At 50.2% G+C, this 17,821-nt stretch overlaps 1 protein-coding gene across 4 annotated transcripts in view; it reads left to right on the top strand.

The window, feature by feature from the left end:
- Positions 1 to 17,821, top strand: part of LOC146009804 (uncharacterized) — a 57,080-nt gene that overhangs the window by 10,523 nt on the left and 28,736 nt on the right. For all 4 annotated transcript variants that reach the window (XM_083150281.1, XM_083150284.1, XM_083150282.1 and 1 more), the window contains exons 2-4: positions 7,987 to 8,065; positions 11,297 to 11,394; positions 11,512 to 13,045. In XM_083150281.1, the coding sequence (XP_083006407.1) occupies positions 8,032 to 8,065; positions 11,297 to 11,394; positions 11,512 to 13,045 (1,666 nt within the window). In that variant the 5' untranslated portion in view covers positions 7,987 to 8,031. The remainder of the gene's footprint in view (positions 1 to 7,986; positions 8,066 to 11,296; positions 11,395 to 11,511; positions 13,046 to 17,821) is intronic.

Genomic DNA, 17,821 nt, shown 5'->3' on the forward strand with positions numbered 1-17,821 from the left:
AACTAATCAACATGCTCAGTGATATCTTTAGAAAGGTGTTCATATGGTGCATAGTTTGCATGATGTACATTAGTTAAGTCGTGGTTCTCAGATGCACTGTTTTGTTTGCTACTATACCATACCTCCCAACTGTCACGCTTACCGCGGGAACGTCCCGATATTCGGGGACGTTCCCGCGTCCCGCCCGGGGCCGCCATTGTCCCGCGGTGGGGGGGACAGTTGGGAGCCCCCCGAGCTTGCCGAGAATAGACGCTGTGTGCATGCGCACAGCGTCTATTCAGCACCGACGAGCGGCGAAAACGGGGGCGTGGCCGAAGTTCGCGTCACTCCGTGAGGCCACGCCCCCTTTTCAAAAGTTGAGAGGTATGCTATACAGGGAGAGAAGTATGAAGTATCCTACTATAAAGTGGGTGCACCATTTAGTGTCCTACTATACAGTGGGAGTAGCCTGAAGTGTCCTAGTATACAGGGGGAGCAGCATGTGGTATACTTTAGCCAGAGACTTGTCTCCTCCCTCTTCTTCACAACACACACTCAACCCCTCCCCCAGTCCATCTCAGACACATCTCCAGGACCCTTTCTCACCCAGGATGCTACTAAGACCCTCATCCACTCTCTGGTCATCTCCAGACTGGACTACTGTAATCTCCTACATAGCTCTCTGACAATCTGTCCTCAGTGCTGCTGCTGCCCGGCTCATCTTCCTCACCATACACACTACATCCTCCTCCTCTCTCCTACATGCCCTACACTGGCTCCCTGACACCCACCTCTCTCCCCCAATCTGTCCTCAGTGCTGCTGCTGCACGGCTCATCTTCCTCACCATACACACTACATCCTCCTCCCCTCTCCTACATGTCCTACACTGGGTCCCTGACACCCACCTCTCCCCTCCAATCTGTCCTCAGTGCTGCTGCCCGGCTCATCTTCCTCACCATACGCACTACATCCACCTCCCCTCTCCTACATGTCCTACACTGGCTCCCAGACACCCACCTCTCCCCTCCAATCTGTCCTCAGTGCTGCTGCCCGGCTCATCTTCCTCACCATACACACTACATCCTCCTCCTCTCTCCTACATGCCCTACACTGGCTCCCTGACACCCACCTCTCTCCCCCAATCTGTCCTCAGTGCTGCTGCTGCCCGGGTCATCTTCCTCACCATACGCACAACATCTACCTCCTCTCTCCTACATGCCCTACACTGGCTCCCTGACACCCACCTCTCTCCCCCAATCTGTCCTCAGTGCTGCTGCTGCACGGCTCATCTTCCTCACCATACGTACTACATCCACCTCCCCTCTCTCTCCTACATGCCCTACACTGGCTCCCTGACACCCACCTCTCTCCCCCAATCTGTCCTCAGTGCTGCTGCTGCCCGGCTCATCTTCCTCACCATAGGCACTACATCCACCTCCCCTCTCCTACATGTCCTACAGTGGCTCCCTGACACCCACCTCTCTCCTCCAATCTGTCCTCAGTGCTGCTGCTACTGCGCGGGTCATCTTCCTCACCATACGCACTACATCCACCTCCCCTCTCCTACATGCCCTACACTGGCTCCCTGACACCCACCTCTCTCCTCCAATCTGTCCTCAGTGCTGCTGCCCGGCTCATCTTCCTCACCATACGCACTACATCCACCTCCCCTCTCCTACATGTCCTACACTGGCTCCCTGACACCCACCTCTCTCCCCTCCTCAGTGCTGCTGCTGCCCAGCTCATCTTCCTCACCATACACACTACATCCTCCTCCTCTCTCCTACATGCCCTACACTGGCTCCCTGACACCCACCTCTCTCCCCCAATCTGTCCTCAGTGCTGCTGCTGCACGGCTCATCTTCCTCACCATACACACTACATCCTCCTCCCCTCTCCTACATGTCCTACACTGGGTCCCTGACACCCACCTCTCCCCTCCAATCTGTCCTCAGTGCTGCTGCCCGGCTCATCTTCCTCACCATACGCACTACATCCACCTCCCCTCTCCTACATGTCCTACACTGGCTCCCAGACACCCACCTCTCCCCTCCAATCTGTCCTCAGTGCTGCTGCCCGGCTCATCTTCCTCACCATACACACTACATCCTCCTCCTCTCTCCTACATGCCCTACACTGGCTCCCTGACACCCACCTCTCTCCCCCAATCTGTCCTCAGTGCTGCTGCTGCCCGGGTCATCTTCCTCACCATACGCACAACATCTACCTCCTCTCTCCTACATGCCCTACACTGGCTCCCTGACACCCACCTCTCTCCCCCAATCTGTCCTCAGTGCTGCTGCTGCACGGCTCATCTTCCTCACCATACGTACTACATCCACCTCCCCTCTCTCTCCTACATGCCCTACACTGGCTCCCTGACACCCACCTCTCTCCCCCAATCTGTCCTCAGTGCTGCTGCTGCCCGGCTCATCTTCCTCACCATAGGCACTACATCCACCTCCCCTCTCCTACATGTCCTACAGTGGCTCCCTGACACCCACCTCTCTCCTCCAATCTGTCCTCAGTGCTGCTGCTACTGCGCGGGTCATCTTCCTCACCATACGCACTACATCCACCTCCCCTCTCCTACATGCCCTACACTGGCTCCCTGACACCCACCTCTCTCCTCCAATCTGTCCTCAGTGCTGCTGCCCGGCTCATCTTCCTCACCATACGCACTACATCCACCTCCCCTCTCCTACATGTCCTACACTGGCTCCCAGACACCCACCTCTCCCCTCCAATCTGTCCTCAGTGCTGCTGCCCGGCTCATCTTCCTCACCATACACACTACATCCTCCTCCTCTCTCCTACATGCCCTACACTGGCTCCCTGACACCCACCTCTCTCCCCCAATCTGTCCTCAGTGCTGCTGCTGCCCGGCTCATCTTCCTCACCATAGGCACTACATCCACCTCCCCTCTCCTACATGTCCTACAGTGGCTCCCTGACACCCACCTCTCTCCTCCAATCTGTCCTCAGTGCTGCTGCTACTGCGCGGGTCATCTTCCTCACCATACGCACTACATCCACCTCCCCTCTCCTACATGCCCTACACTGGCTCCCTGACACCCACCTCTCTCCCCCAATCTGTCCTCAGTGCTGCTGCCCGGCTCATCTTCCTCACCATACACACTACATCCTCCTCCTCTCTCCTACATGCCCTACACTGGCTCCCTGACACCCACCTCTCTCCCCCAATCTGTCCTCAGTGCTGCTGCTGCACGGCTCATCTTCCTCACCATAGGCACTACATCCACCTCCCCCCTCCTACATGCCCTACACTGGCTCCCTGACACCCACCTCTCTCCCCCAATCTGTCCTCAGTGCTGCTGCTGCCCGGCTCATCTTCCTCACCATAGGCACTACATCCACCTCCCCTCTCCTACATGTCCTACACTGGCTCCCTGACACCCACCTCTCTCCCCCAATCTGTCCTCAGTGCTGCTGCTGCCCGGCTCATCTTCCTCACCATAGGCACTACATCCACCTCCCCTCTCCTACATGCCCTACACTGGCTCCCTGACACCCACCTCTCTCCCCCAATCTGTCCTCAGTGCTGCTGCTGCCCGGCTCATCTTCCTCACCATACACACTACATCCTCCTCCCCTCTCCTACATGTCCTACACTGGCTCCCTGACACCCACCTCTCCCCTCCAATCTGTCCTCAGTGCTGCTGCCCGGCTCATCTTCCTCACCATACACACTACATCCTCCTCCTCTCTCCTACATGCCCTACACTGGCTCCCTGACACCCACCTCTCCCCTCCAATCTGTCCTCAGTGCTGCTGCCCGGCTCATCTTCCTCACCATACACACTACATCCTCCTCCTCTCTCCTACATGCCCTACACTGGCTCCCTGACACCCACCTCTCTCCCCCAATCTGTCCTCAGTGCTGCTGCTGCACGGCTCATCTTCCTCACCATAGGCACTACATCCACCTCCCCTCTCCTACATGTCCTACAGTGGCTCCCTGACACCCACCTCTCTCCTCCAATCTGTCCTCAGTGCTGCTGCTGCACGGCTCATCTTCCTCACCATAGGCACTACATCCACCTCCCCTCTCCTACATGCCCTACACTGGCTCCCTGACACCCACCTCTCTCCTCCAATCTGTCCTCAGTGCTGCTGCTGCCCGGAATCATCCTCCTCACCATACACACTACATCCACCTCCCCTCTCCTACATGCCCTACACTGGCTCCCTGACACCCACCTCTCTCCCCCAATCTGTCTTCAGTGCTGCTGCCCGGCTCATCTTCCTCACCATATGCACTACATCTACCTCCCCTCTCCTACATGCCCTACACTTGCTCCCTGACACTCACCTCTCCCCTAATCTGTCCTCAGTGCTGCTGCTGCCCGGATCATCTTCCTCACCATACGCACTACATCCACCTTCCCTCTCCTACATGCCCTACACTGGCTCCCTGACACCAACCTCTCTCCCCAATCTATCCTCAGTGCTGCTGCTGCCCGGCTCACCTTCCTCACCATATGCACTACATCCACCTCCCCTCTCCTACATGCCCTACACTGGCTCCCTGACACCCACCTCTCTCCCCAATCTGTCCTCAGTGCTGCTGCTGCCGGGCTCATCTTCCTCACCATACGCACAACATCTACCTCCCCTCTCCTACATGTCCTACACTGGCTCCCTGACACCCACCTCTCTCCCCAATCTATCCTCAGTGCTGCTGCTGCCCGGCTCACCTGCCTCACCATATGCACTACATCCACCTTCCCTCTCCTACATGCCCTACACTGGCTCCCTGACACCCACCTCTCTCCCCAATCTATCCTCAGTGCTGCTGCTGCCCGGCTCATCTTCCTCACCATACGCACTACATCCACCTCCCCTCTCCTACATGCCCTACACTGGCTCCCTGACACCCACCTCTCTCCCCCAATCTGTCCTCAGTGCTGCTGCTGCCCGGCTCATCTTCCTTACCATACGCACTACATCCACCTCCCCTCTCCTACATACCCTGCACTGGGTTCCTGACACCCACCTCTCTCCCCAATCTGTCCTCAGTGCTGCTGCTGCCGGGCTCATCTTCCTCACCATACGCACAACATCCACCTCCCCTCTCCTACATGCCCTACACTGGCTCCCTGACACCCACCTCTCTCCCCAATCTGTCCTCAGTGCTGCTGCTACTGCCCGGCTCATCTTCCTCACCATATGCACTACATCCACCTCCCCTCTCCTACATGCCCTACACTGGCTCCCTGACACCCACCTCTCTCCCCCAATCTGTCCTCAGTGCTGCTGCTGCCCGGCTCATCTTCCTCACCATACGCACTACATCCATCTCCCCTCTCCTACATGCCCTACACTGGCTCCCTGACACTCACCTCTCTCCCCAATCTGTCCTCAGTGCTGCTGCTGCCCGGCTCATCTTCCTCACCATACGCACTACATCCATCTCCCCTCTCCTACATGCCCTACACTGGCTCCCTGACACCCACCTCTCTCCCCCAATCTGTCCTCAGTGCTGCTGCCTGGCTCATCTTCCTCACCATATGCACTACATCCACCTCCCCTCTCCTACATGCCCTACACTGGCTCCCTGACACCCACCTCTCTCCCCAATCTGTCCTCAGTGCTGCTGCCCGGCTCATCTTCCTTACCATACGTACTACATCTACCTCCCCTCTCCTACATGCCCTACACTGGCTCCCTGACACCCACCTCTCCTCCAATCTGTCCTCAGTGCTGCTGCCCGGCTCATCTTCCTCACCATATGCACTACATCCACCTCCCCTACCCTATATGCCCTACACTGGCTCCCTGACACCCACCTCTCTCCCCAATCTGTCCTCAATGCTGCTGCTGCCCGGAATCATCTTCCTCACCATACGCACTACATCCACCTCCCCTCTCCTACATGCCCTACACTGGCTCCCTGACACCCACCTCTCTCCCCAATCTGTCCTCAGTGCTGCTGCTGCTGCCCGGAATCATCTTCCTCACCATACGCACTACATCCACCTCCCCTCTCCTACATGCCCTACACTGGGTCCCTGACACCCACCTTTCTCCCCAATCTGTCCTCAGTGCTGCTGCTGCCCGGCTCATCTTCCTCACCATACGCACTACATCCACCTCTCCTCTCCTACATGCCCTACACTGGCTCCCTGACACCCACCTCTCTCCCCCAATCTGTCCTCAGTGCTGCTGCTGCCCGGCTCATCTTCCTCACCATACGCACTACATCCACCTCTCCTCTCCTACATGCCCTACACTGGCTTCACTTCCCTTTCAGAATCCAATTCCTGCTACTCGCACTCACGCATCCTCGCCCACTACTTTCCCACTCATATATTTCACCTTATCTTTACACTGCTTGCCGTCCTCTGCTCTCCGTTAACGGACCTCGTCTCTCCTGCCTACTGGTTACTTCCTCCCTCTCCGGTCTCCAAGACTTCTCACATGCTGCTCCCTTTCTCTGAAACTCTCTCCCTGAATGTCCATCACTGCCTCCATTCACTGTATGTCCCCCAGCCTGACCCACCTTCTCTGTATGTCCCCCACTCTGCCCCCATTGACTGTAGGTTCCCCTGCCTGCCCCCTCCCTTCTCTGTAAGTTTCCCAGCCCCTTGTGTGAGCCAGACGACGGAGAGGCAGGAACTGCAAGGACAGGAGATGCTTGGGCTCCCGCTGCTGCCCTCCTCCGCTCTGCATGTTACAGGAGCAAGCTTCCCCCTTGCTGCCCCCCTCCCCAAATACTGCTGTCACTGTGATTGCGGAGGAGGGTGATATACAATTGCAGCTGCAGGGGTTGGAGGCATACTCACCCAAAAGACGCCAAACACATCTCACTGTGGCGGCCGGCACCTCCTCACTGCTGCAGACAGCAAGGTAAAGGCACGCTCGCCAGGGCCCCACCTTTAGTGCTGTGTTTCCCATATCGGATGCTCCACCCACTTCTGGCTGGAGGCTGCGGGCCGCTTGAAATGACAGCACGGGCCGCAATTGGCCCCTAGGCCGGACTTTGGACATGCCTGGCCTAGTCACTTCCAAGTGGTAGAATTAGGTGCAGAGCTCCCACCTATGGTGACATCATAATTAGGGGAGTGGTTTAGTCACTACCAAGTAGTAGAATTAGGTGCAGAGCTTGCACATATGGTGACATCATAATTAGGGGAGTGGTTTAGTCACTACCAAGTAGTAGAATTAGGTGCAGAGCCAACTTGCCAACTCCGTCCATACGCGGTAAGAAGCTGTCCGAAAGGACCGCACGTGTATTTATCATGAATACACCTCCTCCATCTCAGGGAACCTCCCCCATCATTCGATGGTCGCAGACCATCGAATGCAGGACCGAGTGGTCCGCCAGCTCCCGCAACCTCAGACCACACGGACATTTCTCCGTGCAAAAGCAGGGATCTGGGCGGGCAGCTGACATCCGGCGATGTCATATGTCCGCCCCCTACACGTGCGTCACGACTGCATTACCATACGTACGCCCAGCGTTTGCATGGGAACGCCCATGAAACGCGGGGTGTAAACATATGGTAATGAGCCCAAACAGCCCTTCACGCCCCTCTCCACCCCCTGTTCGGAGTGTTCACATATCATGCGGGATTTGGCCGTACGCCCCGCTCGCACATGTGCAGACACAAAACATAGGCGGCACGAACGCACGCGGATATTACCGCACCAACCAGAATAAGGGCCATGGTGACATCATATAGTGCTGTGTTATTTCTGCCTTTTGCTTTTATAACTAATATTTTGCCATTTTGTGGGATTTTCTATTATTTTACTAGTTGTTAATAAAATGTTATTATATATTACACTTGGCCAGTGCCCCGTATACCTCCAGCGTTCTGTCCTGTGGTCTGTATACACCATGGTAGTAGTTATCTCACATTGTATAGTATATCACTAAGAGAGAGTCCGGATAATCTGTGTGGTTCTTCTATAGTATATATCATTGTGTGTGTCAGGTGCCTATAAGGTGTCAGGGTGTCACTGTCTATCTCTCCATGCAGGAGGGGGAGTATAAAGAGGAACACAGGGGTCTGTACAAGGACGTGATGATGGAGAATCACCGGCCCCTCACATCACTGGGTAAGAGGAGACATTTATTGTACAGGGGAGAGCAGGTATGGGGGTCCCCTATATACACCCAGCATCTGATAATCACATATATACCATGTCCTCAGTCACTGCGTGTCTCCTACAGATGGGCCAGTAACAGAGATACCCCAGAGAGATGTCCCCGTCCTCTGTATTCCCAGGATAATCACATATATACAATGTCCTCAGTCACTGCGTGTCTCCTACAGATGGGCCAGTAACAGGAATACCCCAGAGAGATGTCCCTGTCCTCTGTATTCCCAGGATAATCACATATATACCATGTCTTCAGTCACTGTGTGTCTCCTACAGATGGGTCCAGTAACAGGAATACCCCAGAGAGATGTCCCCGTCCTCTGTATTCCCAGGATAATCACATATATACCATGTCCTCAGTCACTGTGTGTCTCCTACAGATGGGCCTGTAACAGGAATACCCCAGAGAGATGTCCCCGTCCTCTGTATTCCCAGGATAATCACATATATACAATGTCCTCAGTCACTGCGTGTCTCCTACAGATGGGCCCAGTAACAGGAATACCCCAGAGAGATGTCCCCGTCCTCTGTATTCCCAGGATAATCACATATATACAATGTACTCAGTCACTGCATGTCTCCTACAGATGGGCCCAGTAACAGGAATACCCCAGAGAGATGTCCCCGTCCCCTGTATTCCCAGGATAATAACATATATACAATGTACTCTGTGACTGTGTGTCTCCTACAGATGGGGCCAGTAACAGGAATACCCCAGAGAGATGTCCCCGTCCTCTGTATTCCCAGGATAATCACATATATACCATGTCCTCAGTCACTGTGTGTCTCCTACAGATGGGCCCAGTAACAGGAATACCCCAGAGAGATGTACCCGTCCTCTGTATTCCCAGGATAATCACATATATACCATGTCCTCAGTCACTGTGTGTCTCCTACAGATGGGCCAGTAACAGAGATACCCCAGAGAGATGTCCCCCTCCTCTGTATTCCCAGGATAATCACATATATACCATGTCCTCAGTCACTGTGTGTCTCCTACAGATGGGCCCAGTAACAGGAATACCCCAGAGAGATGTCCCCGTCCTCTGTATTCCCAGGATAATCACATATATACAATGTCCTCAGTCACTGCGTGTCTCCTACAGATGGGGCCTGTAACAGGAATACCCCAGAGAGATGTCCCCGTCCTCTGTATTCCCAGGATAATCACATATATACAATGTCCTCAGTCACTGTGTGTCTCCTTCAGATGGGCCCAGTAACAGAGATACCCCAGAGAGATGTCCCCGTCCTCTGTATTCCCAGCATAATCACATATATACAATGTCCTCAGTCACTGCGTGTCTCCTACAGATGGGCCTAGTAACAGGAATACCCCAGAGAGATGTCCCCGTCCTCTGTATTCCCAGGATAATCACATATATACAATGTCCTCAGTCACTGTGTGTCTCCTACAGATGGGCCCAGTAACAGGAATATCCCAGAGATATGTCCCCGTCCTCTGTATTCCCAGGATAATCACATATATACCATGTCCTCAGTCACTGCGTGTCTCCTACAGATGGGCCCAGTAACAGGAATACCCCAGAGAGATGTCCCCGTCCTCTGTATTCCCAGGATAATCACATATATACAATGTACTCAGTCACTGCATGTCTCCTACAGATGGGCCCAGTAACAGGAATACCCCAGAGAGATGTCCCCGTCCCCTGTATTCCCAGGATAATAACATATATACAATGTACTCTGTGACTGTGTGTCTCCTACAGATGGGGCCAGTAACAGGAATACCCCAGAGAGATGTCCCCGTCCTCTGTATTCCCAGGATAATCACATATATACCATGTCCTCAGTCACTGTGTGTCTCCTACAGATGGGCCCAGTAACAGGAATACCCCAGAGAGATGTACCCGTCCTCTGTATTCCCAGGATAATCACATATATACCATGTCCTCAGTCACTGTGTGTCTCCTACAGATGGGCCAGTAACAGAGATACCCCAGAGAGATGTCCCCCTCCTCTGTATTCCCAGGATAATCACATATATACCATGTCCTCAGTCACTGTGTGTCTCCTACAGATGGGCCCAGTAACAGGAATACCCCAGAGAGATGTCCCCGTCCTCTGTATTCCCAGGATAATCACATATATACAATGTCCTCAGTCACTGCGTGTCTCCTACAGATGGGCCCAGTAACAGGAATACCCCAGAGAGATGTCCCCGTCCTCTGTATTCCCAGGATAATCCCATATATACCATGTCCTCAGTCACTGCGTGTCTCCTACAGATGGGGCCTGTAACAGGAATACCCCAGAGAGATGTCCCCGTCCTCTGTATTCCCAGGATAATCACATATATACAATGTCCTCAGTCACTGTGTGTCTCCTTCAGATGGGCCCAGTAACAGAGATACCCCAGAGAGATGTCCCCGTCCTCTGTATTCCCAGGATAATCACATATATACAATGTCCTCAGTCACTGCGTGTCTCCTACAGATGGGCCTAGTAACAGGAATACCCCAGAGAGATGTCCCCGTCCTCTGTATTCCCAGGATAATCACATATATACAATGTCCTCAGTCACTGTGTGTCTCCTACAGATGGGCCCAGTAACAGGAATATCCCAGAGATATGTCCCCGTCCTCTGTATTCCCAGGATAATCACATATATACCATGTCCTCAGTCACTGCGTGTCTCCTACAGATGGGCCCAGTAACAGGAATACCCCAGAGAGATGTCCCCGTCCTCTGTATTCCCAGGATAATCACATATATATACAATGTCCTCAGTCACTGTGTGTCTCCTACAGATGGGCCAGTAACAGGAATACCCCAGAGAGATGTCCCCGTCCTCTGTATTCCCAGGATAATCACATATATACCATGTCCTCAGTCACTGCGTGTCTCCTACAGATGGTCCCAGTAACAGGAATACCCCAGAGAGATGTCCCCGTCCTCTGTATTCCCAGGATAATCACATATATACAATGTCCTCAGTCACTGCGTGTCTCCTACAGATGGGGCCAGTAACAGGAATACCCCAGAGAGATGTCCCCGTCCTCTGTATTCCCAGGATAATCACATATATACCATGTCCTCAGTCACTGCGTGTCTCCTACAGATGGGCCCAGTAACAGGAATACCCCAGAGAGATGTCCCTGTCCTCTGTATTCCCAGGATAATCACATATATACTATGTCCTCAGTCATTGTGTGTCTCCTACAGATGGGCCCAGTAACAGGAATACCCCAGAGATATGTTCCTGTCCTCTGTATTCCCAGGATTGTACAGAGGAGAATCACAGGACCCCACTGGAGGATCAGGTAGGTGGGATTTAGGGTCTCACCAATATACCACAGTGACTGTGACTATATTATCTGTACAGAAGCTGGGTGTCTCATACACTGATTATACCGTGTAATGTTATTGTCTTTATTTAGGGTGAATTCCTGACTGTTATTAAGATAGAAGATACAGAGGGAGAAGAGACGTATGTGACTGATATGAAGGCAGAAGATACAGAGGGAGGAGAAGAGACGTATGTGACTGATATGAAGGCAGAAGATACAGAGGGAGAAGAAGAGACGTATGTGACGGATATGAAGGCAGAAGATACAGAGGGAGAAGAGACTTATGTGACCGATATGAAGGCAGAAGATACAGAGGGAGAAGAAGAGACATATGTGACTGATATGAAGGCAGAAGGTACAGAGGGAGAAGAAGAGACGTATGTGACTGATATGAAGGCAGAAGATACAGAGGGAGAAGAAGAGACGTATGTGACGGATATGAAGGCAGAAGATACAGAGGGAGAAGAAGTGACGTATGTGACCGATATGAAGGCAGAAGATACAGAGGGAGAAGAAGAGACGTATGTGACTGATATGAAGGCAGAAGATACAGAGGGAGAAGAAGAGACGTATGTGACTGATGTAAAGGCAGAAGATACAGAGGGAGAAGAAGTGACGTATGTGACTGATATGAAGGCAGAAGATACAGAGGGAGAAGAAGAGACGTATGTGACGGATATGAAGGCAGAAGATACAGAGGGAGAAGAAGTGACGTATGTGACCGATATGAAGGCAGAAGATACAGAGGGAGAAGAAGAGACGTATGTGACTGATATGAAGGCAGAAGATACAGAGGGAGAAGAAGAGACGTATGTGACTGATGTAAAGGCAGAAGATACAGAGGGAGAAGAAGTGACGTATGTGACTGATATGAAGGCAGAAGATACAGAGGGAGAAGAAGAGACGTATGTGACTGATATGAAGGCAGAAGATACAGAGGGAGAAGAAGAGACGTATGTGGCTGATATGAAGGCAGAAGATACAGAGGGAGAAGAAGAGACATATGTGACTGATATGAAGGCAGAAGATACAGAGGGAGAAGAAGAGACGTATGTGACTGATATGAAGGCAGAAGATACAGAGGGAGAAGAAGAGACGTATGTGGCTGATATGAAGGCAGAAGATACAGAGGGAGAAGAAGAGACGTATGTGGCTGATATGAAGGCAGAAGATACAGAGGGAGAAGAAGAGACATATGTGACTGATATGAAGGCAGAAGATACAGAGGGAGAAGAAGAGACGTATGTGACTGATATAAAGGCAGAAGATACAGAGGGAGAAGAGACGTATGTGACTGATATAAAGGCAGAAGATACAGAGGGAGAAGAAGAGACGTATGTGACTGATATAAAGGCAGAAGATACAGAGGGAGAAGAGACGTATGTGACTGATATGAAGGCAGAAGATACAGAGGGAGAAGAGACGTATGTGACTGATATGAAGGCAGAAGGTACAGAGGGAGAAGAAGACACATATGTGACTGATATGAAGGCAGAAGATACAGAGGGAGAAGAGACGTATGTGACTGATATAAAGGCAGAAGATACAGAGGGAGAAGAAGAGACATATGTGAGGGGTTATCAGCAGTTTAAGGAGGAGGCTATCCCTATAGATATCAGCACAGGTGAGTAATAAACACTCATTACTTATCGGAGTGACATATTCTCATTACTAAGTCATTACAGCAATCTCTTATCATATACCCTCCTCTGTCAGTACAGACTAATGAGACACATGTATCTGCCCATTAGGGGTGTCAGGAGCCATCAGCCCTATTATACTCCTGCTCTCTCCCTCACATCATGTCACTGTGTGTTACCAGCCCAGAGATCTGACCAGTCTCCTCCCTGCACTCTCTGGTGTAGCTCATACATCAGGAACCATCATCCCCTATTATACTCCTGCTCTTCCCCTAATATCATGTCCTTGTGTGTTACCAGACCAGAGATCTGACCAGTCTCCTCCCCGCACTCTCTGGTGTATCCCATACATCAGGAGCCATCATCCCCTATTATACTCCTGCTCTCCCCCTCACATCATGTCACTGTGTGTTACCAGCCCAGAGATCTGACCAGTCTCCTCCCCGCACTCTCTGGTTTATCTCATACATCAGGAGCCATCAGCCCCTATTATACTCCTGCTCTCCCCCTCACATCATGTCACTGTGTGTTACCAGCCCAGAGATCTGACCAGTCTCCTCCCCGCACTCTCTGGTTTATCTCATACATCAGGAGCCATCAGCCCCTATTATACTCCTGCTCTCCCCCTTACATCATGTCACTGTGTGTTACCAGCCCAGAGATCTGACCAGTCTCCTCCCCGCACTCTCTGGTTTATCTCATACATCAGTAATTGGGTTATCAGTATAATGATTGACTTGTAATAAAGGTAAATGTATACAATGAAAAATGATAATATACAATATGTAGTAATGTCTCTCAAGTCTTCATTAATATAACGGAGAATTATAGGTATAGGAATTGATAGTAGATCCTGAGTTATCACACTAATAATGTGCACCATTATTCACAATTACACACCTGATGTGTCACTCACAAAGGTTTCTTTCTTGTTAGATCATGTCCCAGAAGACATCAGTGAGGGTAGTATACCCTGACTCATTAACAAGTAGAAATAAGTTTATAAACCTATAAACCTCACGGTTATACATGTCAGCTTTTTTTGGCCCTAGAGGATCACCAGTCATGATGGCAGCTGGTAACCACGTTGTATGTTCTTGACTGTTTGTTTAGTGTAATTACAGTTTCAGATCTCACCTTCCTCTATATAAATATCTTACAAGTTAGTCATGTTATAATGTGCCTCAAAAGTGATTTATTCGGTCTCTCCCTCCTTTCCAAATGAAAAAAATATATACAGTATTGTCTATGTACCGTATGTAAGACACCAAGTTCTCTCCAAATAGATATTTTTCCCCATATATTTTCCAATATCCCAGAAACCATGTGCCCACAAATAGATTGGCATAAATTGGAACGAATCTGGTGCCCATTGCGGTACCTGATTTTTTAAAATATAGAATTCAATGTTAAATAAAAAATCTATTATTACTGAGGATAAAATACAGTTTCAAGCTGAAAATGTTGATGATCCTTCGATAAATCAGAGGATGCAAAACAGTGTGCACTCCTATACCTACAGATGGAGCGCCTCTCATTCTTGCCGCCAGCGCGCCATTGCAGAGGTTTTGGCGATCCTCTCTTCTTCTTGCGCTCCAATCCGCCAAGGGGCGTGGATGTTCACCGTTCAATACAAGTCGTTACCTCTGGGTTGCTAATGCTCCACCTATCTAGCGGTGGATTGATATACTGTACCGATGGAACGGTATCAACATTCGCCGAGCGGCGCGAGCTTACACAGTATACATCGCTGTGGCTCCAACTGTACTTCTGCTGTGAGCTAGTATAATCGTTGTGTGTGTACTGTGATAATTAATTTTGTCAATGAATACTATTTACCCATTTAAGTGTCCCAGCGCTAACCTTATGTGTTGAGTCGGCAATAAGAAGGAGTAGACGCTTTCATGAAATCAGCCCTCTCCTAATACATCAGGCGGCATTGACCGTGTAATCAGAGCACAGTGCATTAAAGCCAAATTGCACTTAATCTATTTGGCACACAGATAAGGGAACCTGACTATACTAATGATATATGGAAAAATTAAAATGTATTTATTAATAGTTTCTTGTATAGCGCACACATATTCCCCACAGGGACTGATCATTCACATCAGTCCCTGCCCCAGTGGAGCTTACAATCTATATTAAATGAGCTTAAAGCTTAATTTCTCTAGTTTCCTTGGTCAGAACTGGGTTTGTATGGAAGATGAGACGTTTATCTACAAGAATATATGAACCCCAAGTTTCTGAGGCCCCCGGAAAGGGTAACTGCTAACATCAGAACCCATGGTGGGTCTGAATTAATGGATCCATTCTAGTCAAGGAGGGAAAATTTTGACTATTTTGCACGCTGATATCTCCGGTTCTATGTATCCTAGAGACTTGAGACTGGTACCATATGATAGAGGAGACTCTTGGCTTACAGACTAGACTAAGTCGTAGTTTATATGACCTCAGTAAGGGAAGCTGCAAGTATCTGTAGTTAGAGTCCCCTCCACTTGTCCACCTAATGCAGCTCATTACTACTGAGTACCGCAAATAGGAAATACTGTATAGAGAGGCTAAAGACAGTGTTTTTGCATCCAAGAACTTAGGGAGGAGCTTTTATCTATCTCCATTATACTTATAGAGATATCACTTATAGCTGTAACTGTTACAGCAGAGTACAACAAAAATCTGTCCGTGCTACTGAGTACGCAAAGTGCTACTGAGTACACAAAGTGCTACTGAGTACACAAAGTGCTACTTATTACTCAAATAGGAAAACCTCTATGGCGGTGGAGGGAACAATGTTTTTTATTGTTATTATAATAATTTTTTAATTGAAACATTTACAAACCTTATATTTAATGAAACTAGACAAACATAATTTTTTTTTCCCATAAAAGCCTTTTGGTGTGAGTCCATGCACAAGAACCATAGAGCATGCCGTGTAATGCACACAAGAACCATAGAGCATGCCGTGTAATGCACACAAGAACCATAGAGCATGCCGTGTAATGCACAGTGATGGAATAGCGCCTTCTTCCAGCAAGATTGACTGAATCGGCCTCTTTCATTGCATTCTCTGTGAAAAGTCCTTCTAGGAAGGGGGAAGGGATGCGGGGGTTGGGGTGGGCTGAATACAATACCTTCAACACTAAACCACAATGGGAGTGTCTAAGGCGCCGTAGCGACATGTTTGACGGAGTGAAGGGGGTTTGGTGGACACTGTGTGGGGGGCGCAGTATATGAGTGGTGTTGAATTAGCAGCTGCACTTTATTCCGATAAATGGAAAGGAAAGGGGGGGTCAGAACACAAAGTTCTGTGGCAGCGCTGGATTTGATGATTGAAGAAATGGATTTGACAGATTGGATGATCCTTACAAACAATTTTAATATTAATGATAATAATAAACAACCTGTATATACAGTAATTTCTAAAAGGAAAAAATTGAAGAACAATCATGTACATATGAACAATAAAATGTATAAAAACACTCTGCTTGCTGGACTGATTGTGATGTTTTGGCAAAAAGACAATGCTATTACACAATTGAGTATTGGTATAGTTACCCCTCCATGGGCTATATTGCGGGACACTGGCTTATCCCATTGGTAACAGATGGAATTAGATGGTGTTCCGTAGATCTGGGTATTTCTCCCAAAGCTGGGGAAGCAATGTTGGGCCCCAATGGGCATGGGGGGGACAGGTGGAGCACATAGCAGGGTGTAGTGGATCCTATCTAGTGGGTGGCCTGGAAGAAGATAGATGATGTTTCCATGGCCACTGGAGGTGTTTCCAAGCTGTATTCTCCACTCATAATAAGCCGCAATGGGCCGATGGTCTGTCCAATCGATTGGATGGTTGGGTATTCCCAGATGGGAGTTGGATCCTCTCTAGCATGTGACCTGGACGAGTGGATTGAGGTCCACGGCCACTGGAGGTGGGGAAAAAAGTGTCCTGCTGTTTGGGTGTCCAGCAATGGGACAGTGTTCAGTTCAAATGTGCAGTCAGAGTGCAGCAAGACAGGGATAACATCTTATTTTGAACTGAACACGTTTGTTACCCAGAAAAGGCAGCATATTGTGTTTCCTGAACAGACTGACTTAGAGGACACATTCGAAGCGTCACGGAAGAACCCTGATATGCGCTTTAAAGTAACTAAACGTTTGAAGTCCGCCTTTCCATTTCACCCAGCGGATAGGAAAGTGTTGGAGGAGCCACCAATTGTGGACTTCTCGGTGTCTCGTCTGTGTAAAAAGGTGGTTCTCCCGGTACCTGGGTCCTCTTCTCTTAAGGACGCATCCAACAGGAAACTTGATAATACCCTTAAGGCCATTTTATACTGCCAGTGGGGCATGTCAGCATCCAGTGTTAGTCATCTTCACACGGGCCTCCCAAATACAGGAGGGCATGATGGGTGATATGTTGGTGGCACAGGTTTCTGAGAAACTATGCCACATTCAAGACACAGCTATGGCAATGTCGGAGCGCAGGTCCCTCTGGTTGTACCAGTGGTTTTCTGACACCGACTCTAAGCGCAGTGTGGAAAGCCTTCCCTTCACAGGGGAAAGGTTTTTTGATAGAGAATTAGACAATCTGATCTCTAAAGCGACCACGGGGAAATTTCTCCCCTCTGCTCTGTCGGTGCCTAAACAGCCCTTCTCCGGACCCGGCCTTTAGTCCTTTTGGGAATCCAAGTTTTGCCCTAATGCCAGAGGTGGGTCGATAGAGGCTCCCGTGGTAAGTTCAGGAAGCCCTCTTCTTCTGCAGCACA

This window comes from Crinia signifera, chromosome 6, assembly GCF_055691185.1.
Source record: "Crinia signifera chromosome 6, ASM5569118v1, whole genome shotgun sequence".
In the NCBI taxonomy this organism is placed as follows: Eukaryota; Metazoa; Chordata; class Amphibia; order Anura; family Myobatrachidae; genus Crinia; species Crinia signifera.